This window comes from Hippopotamus amphibius, chromosome 8, assembly GCF_030028045.1.
Source record: "Hippopotamus amphibius kiboko isolate mHipAmp2 chromosome 8, mHipAmp2.hap2, whole genome shotgun sequence".
Classification (NCBI taxonomy): Eukaryota; Metazoa; Chordata; class Mammalia; order Artiodactyla; family Hippopotamidae; genus Hippopotamus; species Hippopotamus amphibius.
The window spans coordinates 1,890,956-1,906,222 of NC_080193.1; the positions used below are offsets into that span (position 1 = coordinate 1,890,956).

Genomic DNA, 15,267 nt, shown 5'->3' on the forward strand with positions numbered 1-15,267 from the left:
GAACAGTCGTCTTGGCGTCTTTGTCCCCCAGGGCGGCGATCCCTGTGCTGGGCACCCAGGGAGCAGGCGGGAGCCACGTGGGGCAGACCCTCCCAGGCGAGACGGGCCGGGCCTGGAAGGGCTGAGGGTGCGTCCCTCCGGAGCCGGGGTCGCGAGGGTCCCGGCCGTGCTGAGGAGCTGGCTTGCACCCTGGTGTGGTGGGAACCGTGGGGAGGGGTCTGAGAGGCGGGGAACGGCGCCGACTTCAACCACACTCTCCCTTGGACGAGACCAGCCACGTGCGTTGTGGGGGCTCGGGGTGAGATACAAACGTGGGGCCCCTTGTTCAAAAATTAAGAATTGTTTTTTAAATGCAGATGAGAATCAGACATAGTTCTTTTTTTTTAAACCTTGAAGAACACTATTTTATTTATTCTTTATTTAATTTATTGGCTGCGTTGGTGCACACGGGCTTTCTCTAGTTGTGGCGAGGAGGAGCTAACCCTGTTGCGGTGCGCGGGCTTCTCCTTGCAGTGGCTTCTCTTGTTGCGGAGTATGGGCTCTAGGCACACAGGCTTCAGTAGTTGCAGCACGAGGGCTCAGTGGTTGTGGCACGTGGGCTTCAGTAGTTGTGATGCATGGGCTTAGTTGCTCTGTGGCATGTGGGATCTTCCCGGACCAGGGATCAAATCCGCGTCCCCTGCATTGGTAGGCAGATTCTTAACCACTGCACCACCAGGGAAACCCCCCAAATTAAGAATTTCTAAGGTGGCAGCAGAGCGATGCTGGCACCGTGGTCCCAGCTCTGAGCCCCTCTGTTTTGGGGAAGCACAGGCTTCAAGGGGCCCAACCTGCCCTTCACACTGTCAAGCCCCTCGGGGCGCTGGGGCCCAGCTGCCACCCCCGCAGCTGGGCTCAGGTCCTGCCCCGGGGCTCCTCTGAAAAGTGTTCTGTCCAGGATGGGGATGGAGACCCTCCTTGCTGCCCAGTGCCCCTCATGGGCTGGACACTGTGCCCCGCACCACCCACTGCCTACCACCTGGGAAGAGAGGCCCAAGAGGCTGGGCACTGCAAGGTCCCCAGTCCAGGCCCGGCAGAGCCACGTGGGAACCTATCGCACTGAACCGGCCCTGGCTCAGGCCCTTCTCGAGGCCACAGGGGCTGAAGGCACCAGCAGTTACTCAGCGGAGCCCCCCGGGGCCCCATGAAGCACCCCTGGCTTCTCCTGGAACAGGCTGGAGAGAGGAAGTGGCCACCTTCCTTCCCCCAGGTCCACAGACCCACTTCCTGGGAACAGCCTAGCCGTCTCCCAGGGCCCTTCCTGGCTGGGGCACAGGACACCTGGGACGGCCCCAGGAGCTGCCTTCCCTGAGCCGTGCTCTGGGCCCGGGCAGGTCCCAGCACCAGCCCCCAGGCCGGCTGCGGACCTCAGTCCCCACACCCAGGGCAGCTGCCCACAGAGGTGCTGCGAGCGACCAGTAATCCGCCTGGCTCTCTGGAGCAGCTCGGGGAGGGGGGGGGGCCGTGACCAGGGAACGAGGCTGGCCAACCCCCACAGCCGAGGCCGCTCACAGCCCAGTGGCCTAAGCCCACGGCCCTGCTAGCTTCAGGTCCCTGAGAGGTCCAGGACCCTGTCCCCTTCAGACGCCCCGAGAAACCATCACTGTCTGCCTGTCCAGACCCCCAGCCCAGGTGGCAGGGCCCAAGGGAGTCCACGCCTGGGCCCTCCCCCGCCTCGACCTTGGAGGCTCCCAGAAGCTGCCTCTCCCGGTGACCTCACCTGTCTGGGTCCCAGTTTCCTCACCTGCACAAATAGGAGGGGGGTGAACAAAGAAGAGATTATGCAAATGCTGAGAGTGAAAGGCCAGGGGCGGGCGGGGCTGGGCGGCTCCATTCCTGGTCCCCAGCCCAAGATGGGGACACCTCTGGGGCCTGCAGCCTGACCCAGAGGCCCAGAAGCTGGGCCACAGGGAGACCGGGGCTCTGGTCTCAGCTCCCCACCGCACGCCCAGTGTTAACTTGCACAAGGCTGGGCCCCTCCCTCCCTCCTTCCCCTCCCCCTCCCCTCCCCCTCCCCCTCCCCCCTCCCTTCCCCTCCCCCCTCCAAGAGAGATCCCCGCAGAGCTGTGTCTGACAGCCCCCGCCCTCCCTGAGAGGGAGCCCTCCCCCAGCACCTGCACAGCCGGCCCAGGACAGGCACCAGCATGAAGTCACTTGCGCCCTCACCCCACCCCGCTGTGGGGAGGAACGGGGAACCCCTGCTCCCTGCAGGGAACCCCAGGGGCTGGAATCCTGGGACGGCGAGGACAGCCCTGCCTCATCCCACCCGCAGCATCCCATCCCCTGGCAGAGGCTGGCCTGCCTCCGCAGAGCAGGCCCAGGGCTGGGATCCAGGGTCTGAGCCGCAGCCTCCGGACATCCGGCTTCGGGACGTGGGCCCCCTCCCCTGGGTCGCGGGCTAGAGGGCCAGGAATGTGCTAACGGGGCAGGTTGGGCCCTGCTGGCACCTCGGACACCTGTGGACTTTGAGAGGGGACCGGGTGGGGCGGGGCGGGGCGGCGGGGCGGGGCGGGGCCGGGCCGTGGGGAGTGAGCCGCCGCCGTCACCTCCCAGCCACTGCCGTGCTGGCCGCAGACACGGGCCGCACCATGAAGCCGTCCCTCCTGCCTTGGGCCCTGCTGCTGCTGGCGACGCGCCCCGGCCCAGGCCCCAGGCCTGCAGCAGGTACGCCCCCACCCTGCCCTTCTCTCCCCCTGTCTGTCTGTCCATCTGCCAGCTGTAGTCAGAGCCGGGGCAGAACCTCCCTGGGCTCTGCCTCTGTCCATCCATTGGGCCGTCTGTGACCGTACTGGGAGGGCTAAGAAGACATTCTGGGGAGCCCAGGGTCAAGGGGCTGCTGGTAGGGGTGGGGGCCCCTGGGCCATGCCTACGCTGAGCTGGCTGGGAGCCAGAAGGTAGCGGCCAGGGGCTGGTGAGCTCAGGAGAGCCCTTGGCTTACACCTCGAGCCCGGATGGAGGGTGTTCCCCACATGGAGGAGCCCCCAGCCCCACGGGGCCCCCTGCCTGGCCACAGGCAGGTTTGGGGTCCTTCTCAGGGTGGGCTGAACCCGAGAAAATCTAGGGGAAGGGTCCACCCTCCAGAACTGGGGACCCTGGCCCCCGACTGGGCTGGGTTTTTGCCAGCTCCCCAAGCCCCCTCCCCAGCCTCTCTCCCATCTCAGGAAAGCACCAGCACCTTCCTGCCCCTTATCTCACTCCCTGGCATCACTCGGCCTCCTCCCCCTCCCCCTCCCCCTCCCCCTTGAGCCATCAGTCTCAGTCAATAAATATTTATTGAAGCTCTTGAGTGCCAGGCCCTGCGCTGGGTGAAGTAGAGCTGCAGTGGTGGCTCAGGCCCAGGCCTGGCCCTTGACCGGCGCCTTCGGGGGTGGCAGGGAAGGGCCAGATGGGACGTGGGCCTGCATCCCACCCCAGCGTCCACCCTCCAACCTGCACAGCCAGGCCAGCTCCAGGGGAATGGGTCCCCGCCAAACCATCCTTTCCCCTCTCCTGGCCCAACTGGGTCCTCTGCTGGAACTGTCCGTCCTCTCCCCTAAACGCAAGGGAGCACCGCTCGCCGTCTCCCCCAGGGGTGGGGCAGGCTCCCTTTGGGGCCACACGCAGTGAGTTCGCACTGCCCAGCAGAGTGAGATGGGGCAAACTCAGCCCGGGCACCAGCCCCTAGCGGGCCTCCAATGGGACTCTTAGTGGGCTCATCCCCAGACCCCAGATTGTGTGAGCCAGGGTGGTCCTGCCCCAGGCTGCCGGCCCATGGATGCTTTAGCGGTGGAGTCATGTCCCCGGCCCATGACAAGGGGGCAGGTACATGTGGCCATCTGAGGACGCCGTCAGGTACGGGACTTGGTGGCTGAGGGTCAGTCTGCCCAGGGGCTCCTCCTGAAAAGTTTTATGTCTGGAGACATTTCCCCTTAGCTTCTCTCGTTCTAGCCAGTCATTCAGGCCAACTGGACTAAGAGTCACCCCGCCCCGTGGGCCCTGTGGGTTTCCACTGGGTCCGTGTGGTGCTCAGCACAGTTCCTGGCCAGCTTTCTCCTGGGAATGCTTCTCATGGGCTCCAGGGGGAAGAGATGAGGGCCCCGTGCATGGGGCGGCCGGCCAGGCACTCAGGGCCCTCTCCTCCAGGTGCCCAGGGGAGCTGCGCCCACCGCTGTGGATTCCAGGATGGGCTGTGCTCCTGCCACCCGACTTGCTTCGGCCTGGCCAGCTGCTGCTCGGACATACGGGACTTCTGCCTGGAGATCTCACCCTACTCGGGCTCCATCATGGGTGGCAAGGCCTTTGTGGTGCAGCATCTCAACTGGTCCAGCCCTACTGACAGCGTGATCTGCAGGTGGGAGGCCCGAGGGCTCTGTGCGAGCCGAGGCCCAGACCTACTGGCTGGTTGGGTGCGGCCCCCGGGAACCGAGGACCGGGTCGGCGGGCCCGATGGGTTCGCCAGGGTGGAGGCTGGCAGCCGCAGAGAAGTCAGCCCACACTGGCCCAGCCTGTCCTGCCTCCTCCGTCCTCAGCTTTAAGGAGAGCATCCAGACCCGCGGCTTCGTGGACGCCTCGGGACGTGTGCACTGCGTGTCACCCTTGCTCTACGAGACCGGCCGCATCCCCTTCTCGCTCTCCATGGACAATGGCCGCTCCTTCCCGCGCTCGGGCACCTGGCTGGCCGGTGAGCCCCAGCACACTGGTCCAGACCTGGGGGCACCAGGCCGCACCCTCCCGGGCCCAGGCCCCCCACAGGGACTTTCCCCGGCCTAATCTATGCACACCTGGCCCGCCCACTCTGGCTGAATCAGTCCCTCTGGAGGCCCGCCCGACTCCCGGGGTGTGGGCTCCCCAAGCTCCTTTCCCCACCCGCTGGCATCCATGCGGGAGTTCCAGCCCAGAGGGAGCGGGGCTTGGGGGTCGGCCTGGGGAGGAGTGGAGCCAGGTGGGGGACAGACGCCTGGGTGTCGGAGGGCAGGGCCCCCCTCTCCCCGCCCCTGACCTTTCCTGCCACGAGGGGGAGACCATCGCTTCTGAGGGACTGCTGTGCTTTGTCCTTGGGGGCCCCCTCCCCAGACGCCCTGGGCCCCGGGCCTTCCCTCGCCCCTCACACCCCCGGCCCCCCACCCAGTGCACCCCAGCAAAGTGTCGGAGTCTGAGAAGAGCCACCTGGTGAACGAGACCCGCTGGCAGTACTACGGCACCGCCGGCACCCAGGGTAACCTCAGCCTGACCTGGAACACCTTGACGCTGCCTACGACCTCCGTCTCCATCGAGCTGTGGGGTTACGAGGAGACAGGTGAGGCCGGCGGAGGGACCCTAGGCCGCTCTGCGGGGCCTGGTGGCGTCAGGGGCTCGGGGCTTGCAGAGATGGGAGAAAGGGGATTCCAGGTGGGGGAATCCAGGTGTGGATTTCGAGCAGGGAACGTGCAGGTAAGAAGCGCGAACCGGCTGGAGCAGCGCAGGGAGGCTGGGGAGCCCTGGCTGTTTGCGTACCAGCTCTGGGAGGAGGTGTGGGCGTTCTTGGCCCCTGAACACAAGGCCTGTCCTGGAGACAGAAAAGGCTTGCTCCACCCCGCCCTCTCTGAGCCCTGGGATGGCTGGCTGGCCCTCGGCCTGGCTCCCTCCCCCAGCAGGGCAGGCCCTCCTGTGGGGGTCATCTGTCCACACGTCTGTCCATCTACTGAGCACCAAAGACGGGCGCCCACCCCCTCCTGTGCCTGGGTGCTGACGAGGCCTTCTCTCCCCCAGGGAAGCCGTACTCCCAGGAGTGGACAGCAGCGTGGTCGTACCTGTACTCCTTGGCCACGGACATCACCAACTCTGGCTCCTTCACCTTCACACCAAAACCTGCAGCTCAGAACTACCAGAGGTGGAAAGTGGGTGCCCTTCGCATCGTCAGCAGCAAACAGCACGCAGGGGAGAAGTAAGGGCCGCCCCGCAGAGGCTGGGCCGGGGGCCCGTCTGCCCGCTGCCCCCGCGCTGGACGGGGAGCCGGGGCCCAGGGCAGGGACGGTGGCCCCCAGTGTGCGTGTGTCCCCACAGGGACGTGCACGCGCTCTGGAGCAACGAGCACGCGCTGGCCTGGCATCTAGGCGATGACTTCCGGGCGGACCCCGTGGCCTGGGCCCGAGCTCAGTGCCTGGCCTGGGAGGAGCTGGAGGACCAGCTGCCCAACTTCCTGGAGGAGGTGCCTGACTGCCCCTGCACCCTGGCCCAGGCCCGGGCTGACTCTGGCCGCTTCCAAGTAAGCCCCCACCCCAGTCAGGGCCCAGGGGGGGGCGAGGGGACAGGCGGGGCCGGCTGCTCCCACCAGGCGCACGGCCGAGCCGCCCACGGCAGCGTGAGGGGAGGCAGGTGGAACCCTGGGAAGTGAGGCTGGGGTCCGAGGGCCCCGGAGGGGTTGGCTCTCAGGGAGGGCTGGCAGAGCCCAAAGCCAGTGCAGGTGACAGCAGCCAGGCGCTCCGCAGGCGGACTACGGCTGTGACCTCGAGCACGGCAGCGTGTGCACCTACCACCCCGGGGCGGTGCACTGCGTGCGCTCCGTGCAGGCCAGGTGAGCCCGGGGACGGCGCGCCGGGGCGGGGCGGGCGCGGGGGCGGGGTCCCCAGGCGGCCCTGACCCGTCGGGGCCCCCAGCCCCCTGTATGGCTCAGGCCAGCAGTGCTGCTACACGGCGGCCGGCACCCAGCTCCTGACGGCGGACTCCACCAGCGGCAGCACCCCGGACCGCGGCCACGACTGGGGCGCACCCCCATACCGCGTGCCGCCCCGCGTGCCCGGCCTCTCCCACTGGATCTACGACGTCCTCAGCTTCTACTATTGCTGCCTGTGGGCGCCCGAGTGCCCCCGCTACATGCGGAGGCGGCCCTCCAGCGACTGCCGCAGCTACCGGCCCCCGCGCCTGGGTGGGTGCTGCCTGGGGGGGTGCTGGCCCGGCGGGGCCCCAGGCGGGGCGGGGGCGGGGCCGGGGAGACCCGCCTGACCCTCTGCGCTCCCCAGCCTCTGCTTTCGGGGACCCACACTTTGTGACTTTCGATGGCACCAACTTTACATTCAACGGCCGCGGCGAGTACGTGCTGCTGGAGGCCTCGGGGACCGACCTGAGGGTGCAGGCCCGGGCGCAGACCCGGATGACGCCCGAGGGTGAGGCCGGGCCCTGGGGCTCCGGGTGGCTCAGGGGCCTCCCTGGGGAGGGCGCGCTGAGCCGGGCGGACCCCGTTTTGCTTGCACCCCTCATCCCAGGGTCTCAGGACCGAGGCACAGGGCTGACCGCCGTCGCCGTCCAGGAGGGCGGCTCCGATGTGGTGGAGGTCCGGCTGAGGGAGGGGGCCGGGGCCCTGCAGGTGCTGGTGAACCAGGAGGTGCTCAGCTTCGAGGAGCAAAGCTGGATGGACCTGAAGGGTGAGCGGGATGGTGCCTGCCCCCTTGCCCTCCCCACCCAGGTCTCCGCACCTCTCACCAGCCCTGGCAGAAAGCTGGGGGGGGGGGCGTCCAGGTCGCAGATGGGGCAGTGGAGTCAGGTCGCAAGGGCCAGCGGGCAGCCCTGGGGTATGGCGCTGGTATGGGGGCTCCCTTCAGGGCGCCTCAGACCCGCCGCTCCGGGGTGGGTCCTGGGGATGCCCTTCCTGCCTCTGAGCCCAGGGGCGCTGGCCAGCGCACCCGGGGGCTGTGGGGTCAGGGCTCGGTGCCCGCGGGGGCAACCCTGACCCGGCTCCGCCCGTGTCCAGGCATGTTCCTGTCGGTCACCGTTGCGGACAGAGTATCCGTCATGCTGTCGTCGGGGGCCGGCGTGGAGGTCAGCGTCCAGGGTCCGTTCCTGAGTGTGGCGGTCCTGCTGCCCGAGAAGTTCCTCACCCACACACGCGGCCTCCTCGGGACCCTCAATGACGACCCCGCGGACGACTTCACCCTGCGCAGCGGCCAGGCCCTGCCCCCCGGCAGCAGCTCCCGAGAGCTGTCCCGGTTCGGGGCTGACTGTGCGTGACCACAGGCTGGAGGGGAGGGCGACGGGCACCGTGGGGGGGGGGCTTAGAGGAGGTGCGGGGACCCCCAGCCCCAGCCGCTCCGGCCAGCCAGGCCTGCCGCTGTCTCCCCAGGGGCGGTGGAGAACGCCTCCTCCCTGCTCACCTACGACTCCAAGTCCCTGGTGGACAGCTTCCTGCTTGGGCCCAAGCACGACCCCAGTTTCCTGCCCCTCTTCCCCGAGGAGACCGCCTCCGGCCCCAGCCTGGAGAGTGAGGTGGCCGAACTGTGTGGGGACGACAGCTTCTGCAGATTCGACGTGGCGGCCACTGGCAGCCTGAGCGTGGGCAACGCCACGCGGCTGCTGCACAGGCGGCACCTGCGGCACGCGCAGAGCCTGCAGCCAGGTGAGGCGGCGCGGGCGGAGGGCGGCGAGGGGGTGCGCGCGGGGGGCGGGCACCCGGCCCCCGGGCTGGCGGCTGAGGCCAGCGGCGCAGGCCTGTCGTCTGTGCCCCGCCCCCGCCCCAGTGGTGTCCTGCGGCTGGCTGGCCCCGCCCGCCAACGGGCACAAGCAGGGCGTGAGCTACCTGGTGGGCGCCACCGTCCGCTTCGGCTGCGAGAGCGGCTACAGCCTGGCCGGGGCAGAGGTCAGCACCTGCCAGGCTGACGGCACCTGGTCCCGGCCCACCCCGACCTGCCAGCCAGGTGAGGAGCGGCCGCCCCCGTGGCCCCGCCCACGCCCCGCCCACGCGCCCCACGCCCCGCCCCGCGGCCCCGCCCACGCGCCCCGCAGTCCGCGCCCGCGCCTCACCTCCTGCGGCCTCCCCAGGGCGGAGCTACGCCGTGCTGCTGGGCATCATCTTCGGCGGCCTGGCGGTGGTGGCCCTGGTCGCGCTCGTCTACGTGTTCCTGTGTCGCAGGAGGAGCAACACGTGAGGCCCCGCCCTCCCGGACCCCCGTCTGCGCCTCCCGAGCTCCGTGCCCCTGCTGGGCTCTCCTGGGGCCCTGGGGCGCGGGTGGGACCACCGGGCCTGCTCTAGACCCAGTCTCTGTTGCAGGGCCGTCTGGGGGTCGCAGCCCTGAGGGAAGCGGGCTTGGCCGGCGGCACAAGACACACGGGGCCTCCCCGGGGCCAGAGACGAGCCTCGCAAACTCCCAAGAACGTGCCCCCCAGTACTTGGACCCCCAGATCCCTGGCACCGTACACCTGGGACCCGGACAGCTGGTACCTGAGCCTTTACAGCCCGGTGCCCTGCGCTGGCATGAAAGCCCCGGGCCGCGAGCTGTACACCGTGGAGCTCCCGAGGCCCTGTTCCCTACATGCCCCTGACTCTTTCCTCGGGCCTGGGACTCCGTACTGTTGCATTCTGAGGCCTGTCCCCGAGCCCTAATACCCCAGCACCAGACAGTCAAAGGCCAGTGCCCCAGATCCCGTGCCCGCGACCCCGACCCCCCCGTGTAATGCGTCCTGGTGCCCAGCAGGCAGCCCCAGGGCCAAGCTGCCTTGCCTCCCAGACCCTGGGCCTGGCCTGAGACTGTGGGTGGGTCCAGCCTTGGGTGTGGGGAGTCGCGCTCTAAGCTCCAGGCTTGTGATTCTAAGGCTTCTGGAACATGTCCTGAAATACGGCTCCCTGCCTGTCCGGGGAGAAAACAAGCCGTTGGTGCCCTTTCCCTGGTGTCCTGATGCGCGTGTGGTTCCTGGGTTCCGGGGAGGCCCACGGTTGCCCCGGGTGGTCCCCAGCACCCAGAGCGGCCTGGGCCTGAGGCTTTCGTCCACTGGCAGGTCACCTGGGACTGGTCTCTCCCCAGCCTCTGTGTGTCCATCTGTAAAGTGGGATCTAGAACAATGACCTTGTTATGGTGGGGGAGGGGAAGGGTTCCCCGTGGGGTGCTGCGCTGGGCGCCCAGAGAAGGACAGGGCCCGCCGGCCCACCCTCCCCCTGTGTAGGGAGCATGAAGCTGGCCGCCTGGCCCTGGGCCCCACACCCTGCCCTGGCACAGCCCCAGAGGCAGTCTGGGAGAGCAACACCCAACTGGTCCAGGGTCCCGGGCCCTTTGGCCAGGAGGGTCCAGAAGCTAGTACAGGGCCCAGGCCCCATTTGTAGCGAGGGTGCTGAATGGGGACCATGGCTGGGCCTGGGCAGGGTAGGATGGGGTCCGATTTGTATCCTAGGTCTCAGACGGAGAAAGCACCTGGGAGTTCGGGGTTGGAGGTTGGCACCCGCCGGCCAGGGTGGGCGGCTGTGTCTGAGAGGAGAGAGGAGCAGGGAGATCTGGAGCCCTGGGTGGGAGGCTGTGAGTGGAGCCCCCTCGCTGCAGCGCCGAGAGTGGCCACGTGGGGGCAGCAGAGGGTAAGCGTCGTGGAGGTGGAGGCTACACGGCCCGGCCGTCGGGAGGGCAGTGCAGCTGGGCTGGCAGGCGTGGTGTGGTCACAACTTCATCCAAGGCTCGTGCAGCCCCAGATTTTTGGCTCCCTCATCTGGGGGGCCCTTGCGTCATCCCCCAGTCTCCGAGGTTGCACAGGTTACCCTGGGTCGTCCGGCTGGCACTGACCCCACAGATCAGAGGCCAGGCCCCTCTGCCTCCTCAGCCTTGCGTGTGCAGAGGGTCCTGAGCAGAGGCGTGGGCGGGGACAGATCCCGTCTGCAGGGACTCCTGGAGTGGGCACAGTGGGGCACATTTGCAAGAACAGCTAACATGGGTTGGGGAGTCCTGAGGGTGGTGCGGAGGGCACTCCAGAGGAGGCAGATGGGGTCAGCGCTGCTTGTCCTTCCGGACCCCACCCGCCACCTTCCCGTCTCTGGACTTGCAGCTCAGGACTGGGGGGCTGAGGGCCCACCCCTTGGCCCCTAGGCAGGTACTTTCCTCGCTGCAGATGAGGTAAGGCAGGGCTGGCCTCCCACCAGCCTGAGCCCCAGTGCCTCCCTTGCCCAGCCAGGCCGGGCCAGGCCCTTGTCAGTGAGTGAGAGTCAGGTTCCGGCTCACTGAGGGAGGGCAGGGGCAGCATTCCCACTCCCAGGCTGGCCTCGGAGGTGTGGCTGGTTAAAGGGCTCTCCAGGTAGAGAAGCCGCCTGGGCAGAGGCTCAGAGGGCAGGCAGTGCGCGCGGATCTGAGGGTGGCAGCAGACGTGCCCCCCCCCCGCCAGGTTTTGTCCTGAAAGCGAAGTGTGGCTTCCCTCGGGCTCCCCACCCTGCTCTTGTGCCTCTAGGGCAGGCCCTGGAGCTGCCCCGGCCCTCCCTGCAGTAGAAGGGCTCCATTGTGGCCCCGGCCCCAGACGTCAGGCCTGCCAGTGCCAGGGGCCGGCCAGGCTGGGAAGCCCCAACACCTGGCAGGGGTTTTCCCAGGGGCCTCTAGGGAGTCTGGGGTGCTGCCAGGCCTGCGAGGGCACAAGATCCCAGAGCTGGGCACAGACTCCCTAGAAACATCCCCTGTAGGGACCCTGGCCTCAGAGGTGGTCAGACCACAGTCCTGGAACCCAGCGGCCAGTCTGCCGTCCCTTGTACTCGTCGGGTTCCAGGGACTTGGACATGCAGGTGATGGGAGAGCTGGGACGCGACATAGAAGCTGGCGCGGGACCGTGGGCCAGGAGGCCACGGAGCCAGGCCAGGTCCCCAGGAAAGTGAGAGCCATGCGGGGGCATGGGGGCCTTGCCACAGAGGCAGCTGCCCTGCCGCCGGGGCCGCGGGCGTCCTGTTGGCTGAACAGCGGGAAGCGGCTGATGCGGGGGGTGCGGACCTCTCTGCCAGGTTGCTTCCCCTCGCAGAGCCGCAGGTGACCGCCTTCCTGCCCCGGGCCAGGCCTCTGCCGGGAGACCCGCGGCCCCTGCCGCTGGGGAGGAGGGGGCGATTGGTGCCGTGCATCATGGGCACAGAGGCCGGGGGTGCTTCCTGAAGGAGGGCAGCTCCAGCTGAGTTGCAGGGGACAGGAGCCGTGAGAGACGTGAGGTCCCGTGAGCGCTCTGCAGCCACGGCCCAGGCGCCGTCCACAAGCACCGGACTACATTCCCCAGCACCCCTTGCTGGTGGTGCAGTCATGTGACTGGTTTCTAGCAGAAGGGCTTGGGGCACTCCCAGGGCTGGTCCTTAACACCTCCACAGACACCCCCCGCCCCCCAGCAAGCCCTTCCCCATGATGCACGGGTGATGAAGCCGTGCCAACCTGGGTCCCCAGCGTGCAGGGGGATTCCCCCGCCCCCACCTGTTCACCCATCCAGTACTGCTTTGGGAACAAAATATAAACTTCCCGTGTAAGCTGTAGTACAGTCGGGGGTCTGTGTGTTGCAGCAGCTGGTCCCTGGAGCTGTCCTCCAGAGGCCGAGGTGTGAGAAGGTGGCCTTATTCATTAGTGTTGAAGATAATTGCTCTGTGCCTAAGGGTTTTCAGAATTCAGTGTCTCCTCCAGCGCTCACAGCTGTGTTATTCACGGTAGACCGAAGGTGGAGGCAGCTTCAGTGTCCGTCAGCAGATGGGTGGATACACACATGTGGTCTGTCTGTACAAGGGAATATTATCGGGTCATAAAAAGGAAGGACATTCTGACATCTGCTACACTGTGGATAGACCTTGAGGACCTTATGCTAAGTGAAGTAAGCCAGACACAAAAGGACAGATACCGCACGCGTCCACTTACATGAGGTTTACTGGAGCAAATTCATAGAGGCTGAGGGTAGGAGAGAGGTTGCCAGGGGCTGGGAAGGGGAAATGGAGAGCTGTTGTTTTTGGCCAGTTCCCCGACCACGGATTGCACCATTTAATGGGGATGATTTCAGTTTGGGAAGATGAGAAAGGTCAGGCTGGGTGGTGGTGATGGTTGTGTGACCACGTGAATCTGCTTAATGCCACTGAGCTGGACCCTTAGAAATGCTTAAGATGGTAAACTTTATTTATATGGTACTACAATAAAAAAAATTTTTAACTCAGAAGAATTTGCTTAACCCACCAGTCTCCAGTTGGTGGACAGTCTTCGGCTTCTTCAGACGCTGTTGTGCTCTGTAAGGAAGTTCAGGTTCACCCCCCCACCCCCCCGGGGGAGAACTCACACACGAGGATAGGCTGGTGACATGTCACGTGTTTTCCTCTTAGAGTTGTAGCTACTGACTTTCACCACCAGCCAGGAGGTTGCCGGGTCCCCTACACCCTCATCAGCACGAGGAACCTTCAGATGTTTTGCTCTTTGCCAGGTAGTGAAACACACGGAGGGGCCTCCGTCAGCCTGGCTAGGCCAGCCAGCATTCCCAGAATTCCTTTCCCAAGGTATTTTGGGTTAGGACCGCAAGAGAGATTCCCGCACAAGATTGGGAGGGCGGAAGGGAATTGGCAGCCGCTTTTGTAGGTCACACGTGTGCGTCTGCTGGCCCAGTGCATCAGCTGCTCCACCTCCCCCCGGTCCACCCTCAATCCATCCTCCTAGGCCAGGTGTGTGACATCGCGGGCCAGCTCCTGCAGGAAACCTTTGTCGCCCCTGGCAACAGGAAGGGACCTGGGCTTCAGCCCATCCTCATAGGCTCCAGTCAGCTCTGGATCCTCCTCCCACTTCCCATCCATCTTCCCTCCTGACTCTGCCGCATGGACCTCAGGCTCCAGCATCCCATGGGAGGCAGTGGCCTTACAGAGACCCCTTGACCAGCTCCCACAGTTGCGAGTCCTCTTCTCTGATGGAACTCTGATAAATCAGGTGTAAGGTGTAAGCAAGAGAGTGCACTGCTCGGGGTGTGGCTGAACGGATGAATCCAGTGTGCACGTGCCCAGGGAACCACCCCCCAGGTCAGCCCTAACGTGTTCTCTATCAGACGCTGTCCTCTCCCTCCTCCTCAGGTCAGCCACCGGTCTCTCCCCCGTAGGCGAGCTCTGCGTGGTCTGTCCTTCACACAGGTGGAGTCGTCGAGTTCACGCACTGCGTCTCGCTGCTTGTGCCTGGTACATTTGTGAGACCCCCCCCACCCCGTGCTGAGGTGTGCAGATGTAATGGAGGTGATTTTTTCTTCCAGGTATTATTCTAGCTAATGCATTTGTTTATCCGTTTTCCGGTGGAGGTGCATCGGGGTGGTCTCAAGTTTGGAGCTATAATGGCTCGTGCTGTAAACATTCTTGTACATGTGTTCTCTTGCACAGGTGCGTTACCGAACCAAACCTGGGTCCACGCACCTGTGTGCAGTGAAGCCGATCTTCTGACACTGGGTTGTGGTGAAGGAAAGTGCAGCGCTTATTGCAGGACCAGGCAAGGAGTCCAGGTAGCGAATGCGCAAACGGCCTGAACTGCCTGATGGCTTTCAGGGAAAGGTTTTAAAGACAGGGTGAGGGAGGGAGGTTTCGGGGTGCGTGATCAGCTCGTGCACACTCTTCCGATGGGCTGGTGTTGAGGTCATTGGGAGTCAACGTCGTCAACCTTCTGGTTCCAACTGGTCTGGGGTCTGCGTGCTTGTGGGCAGCATTCAGTTAACTTCTTCCACCTGGTGGGGCCTTCAGTATCTGCAAAGTGGCTCAAAGGACATGCATGGCTCAGAATATTACCTGTGGCCCTTGAGGAGGAACTAAAGGTCCTTGACTTTGTTTAATGGCTAAACTATTATTTTTGACTGGCTTGGCTGTTTTCTTTCTTCATTTTGTCACTTCTCTGATTAAATGCATTCTTTGGAACTCAGGGAAGACCTAGGATGCTGAAGTTTTTCTACAGACAGAGAGGCAAGTGGGGGACGTGGTGGGGAGGGTCTGTTTCAGGAAGGCCCTGCAGGGTCCTGCTCGGTAACAGACGTGCATTTATGTTGGGTAAGTTCCTAGGAGTAGCATTGCTGGGCATGAGGTAGGAGTGTGGTAGTTTTAGTAGGTAATACCAGTTTTCCAAAGTAGTTTTACCAGTTGATGTTCCCACTGGTGGCAAATGAGAGTTCCATTTTGCCATATTTAAAAATCAAAACCAAAAACAGTCTCTATGTTTGTACGAGGGTGAGTCAAAAATTATCCGCACTCTGGCTGGGAATTTATTTTAATTAACTTTTAGAAAAGATGAATACATCATCTTTCAACATAATCTCCTTGCTTTCCAGTACACTTTGTTCATCTGTCAACAAGCTTTCGTATTCCCTCATTAAAAAATGTTTTAGGCTGAGCTGCAAGCCATGCATGCACTGCTGTCTTCACTTCATTAGAAGTGAATCTTCATCCTCGTAGGGCTGCTTTCAGGGGATCAAACAGGTGAAAGTCTGATGGAGCAAGATCAGGACTGTAGGAAGGATGCTTTAACACCTCAAAGCAAAGTTTTTGCAGAGTGTTGACAGTGTGGGCAGAAGTGT

At 64.6% G+C, this 15,267-nt stretch overlaps 1 protein-coding gene across 4 annotated transcripts; it reads left to right on the plus strand.

Annotated features, from left to right (window-relative positions):
• The first annotated feature begins 2,578 nt into the window (after positions 1 to 2,578).
• Positions 2,579 to 13,620, plus strand: SUSD2 (sushi domain containing 2). Of its 4 annotated transcripts, XM_057747236.1 has the most exons (15): positions 2,579 to 2,703; positions 4,162 to 4,369; positions 4,548 to 4,699; positions 5,147 to 5,314; positions 5,767 to 5,941; positions 6,061 to 6,262; positions 6,486 to 6,571; positions 6,654 to 6,922; positions 7,017 to 7,160; positions 7,260 to 7,418; positions 7,745 to 7,993; positions 8,114 to 8,386; positions 8,508 to 8,684; positions 8,809 to 8,911; positions 9,038 to 13,614. In XM_057747236.1, exons 1-15 carry the CDS (start codon positions 2,628 to 2,630, stop codon positions 9,060 to 9,062), a joined length of 2,466 nt encoding a protein of 821 aa, XP_057603219.1. In that variant the 5' UTR covers positions 2,579 to 2,627; the 3' UTR covers positions 9,063 to 13,614. The 4 variants fall into 4 exon arrangements, with proteins under 4 accessions (XP_057603219.1, XP_057603218.1, XP_057603221.1 ...); XM_057747235.1 differs by having other exon boundaries at positions 7,017 to 7,418; positions 9,038 to 13,616; XM_057747238.1 differs by lacking the exons at positions 7,260 to 7,418; positions 7,745 to 7,993 and having other exon boundaries at positions 9,038 to 13,620.
• Positions 13,621 to 15,267: the final 1,647 nt, after the last annotated feature.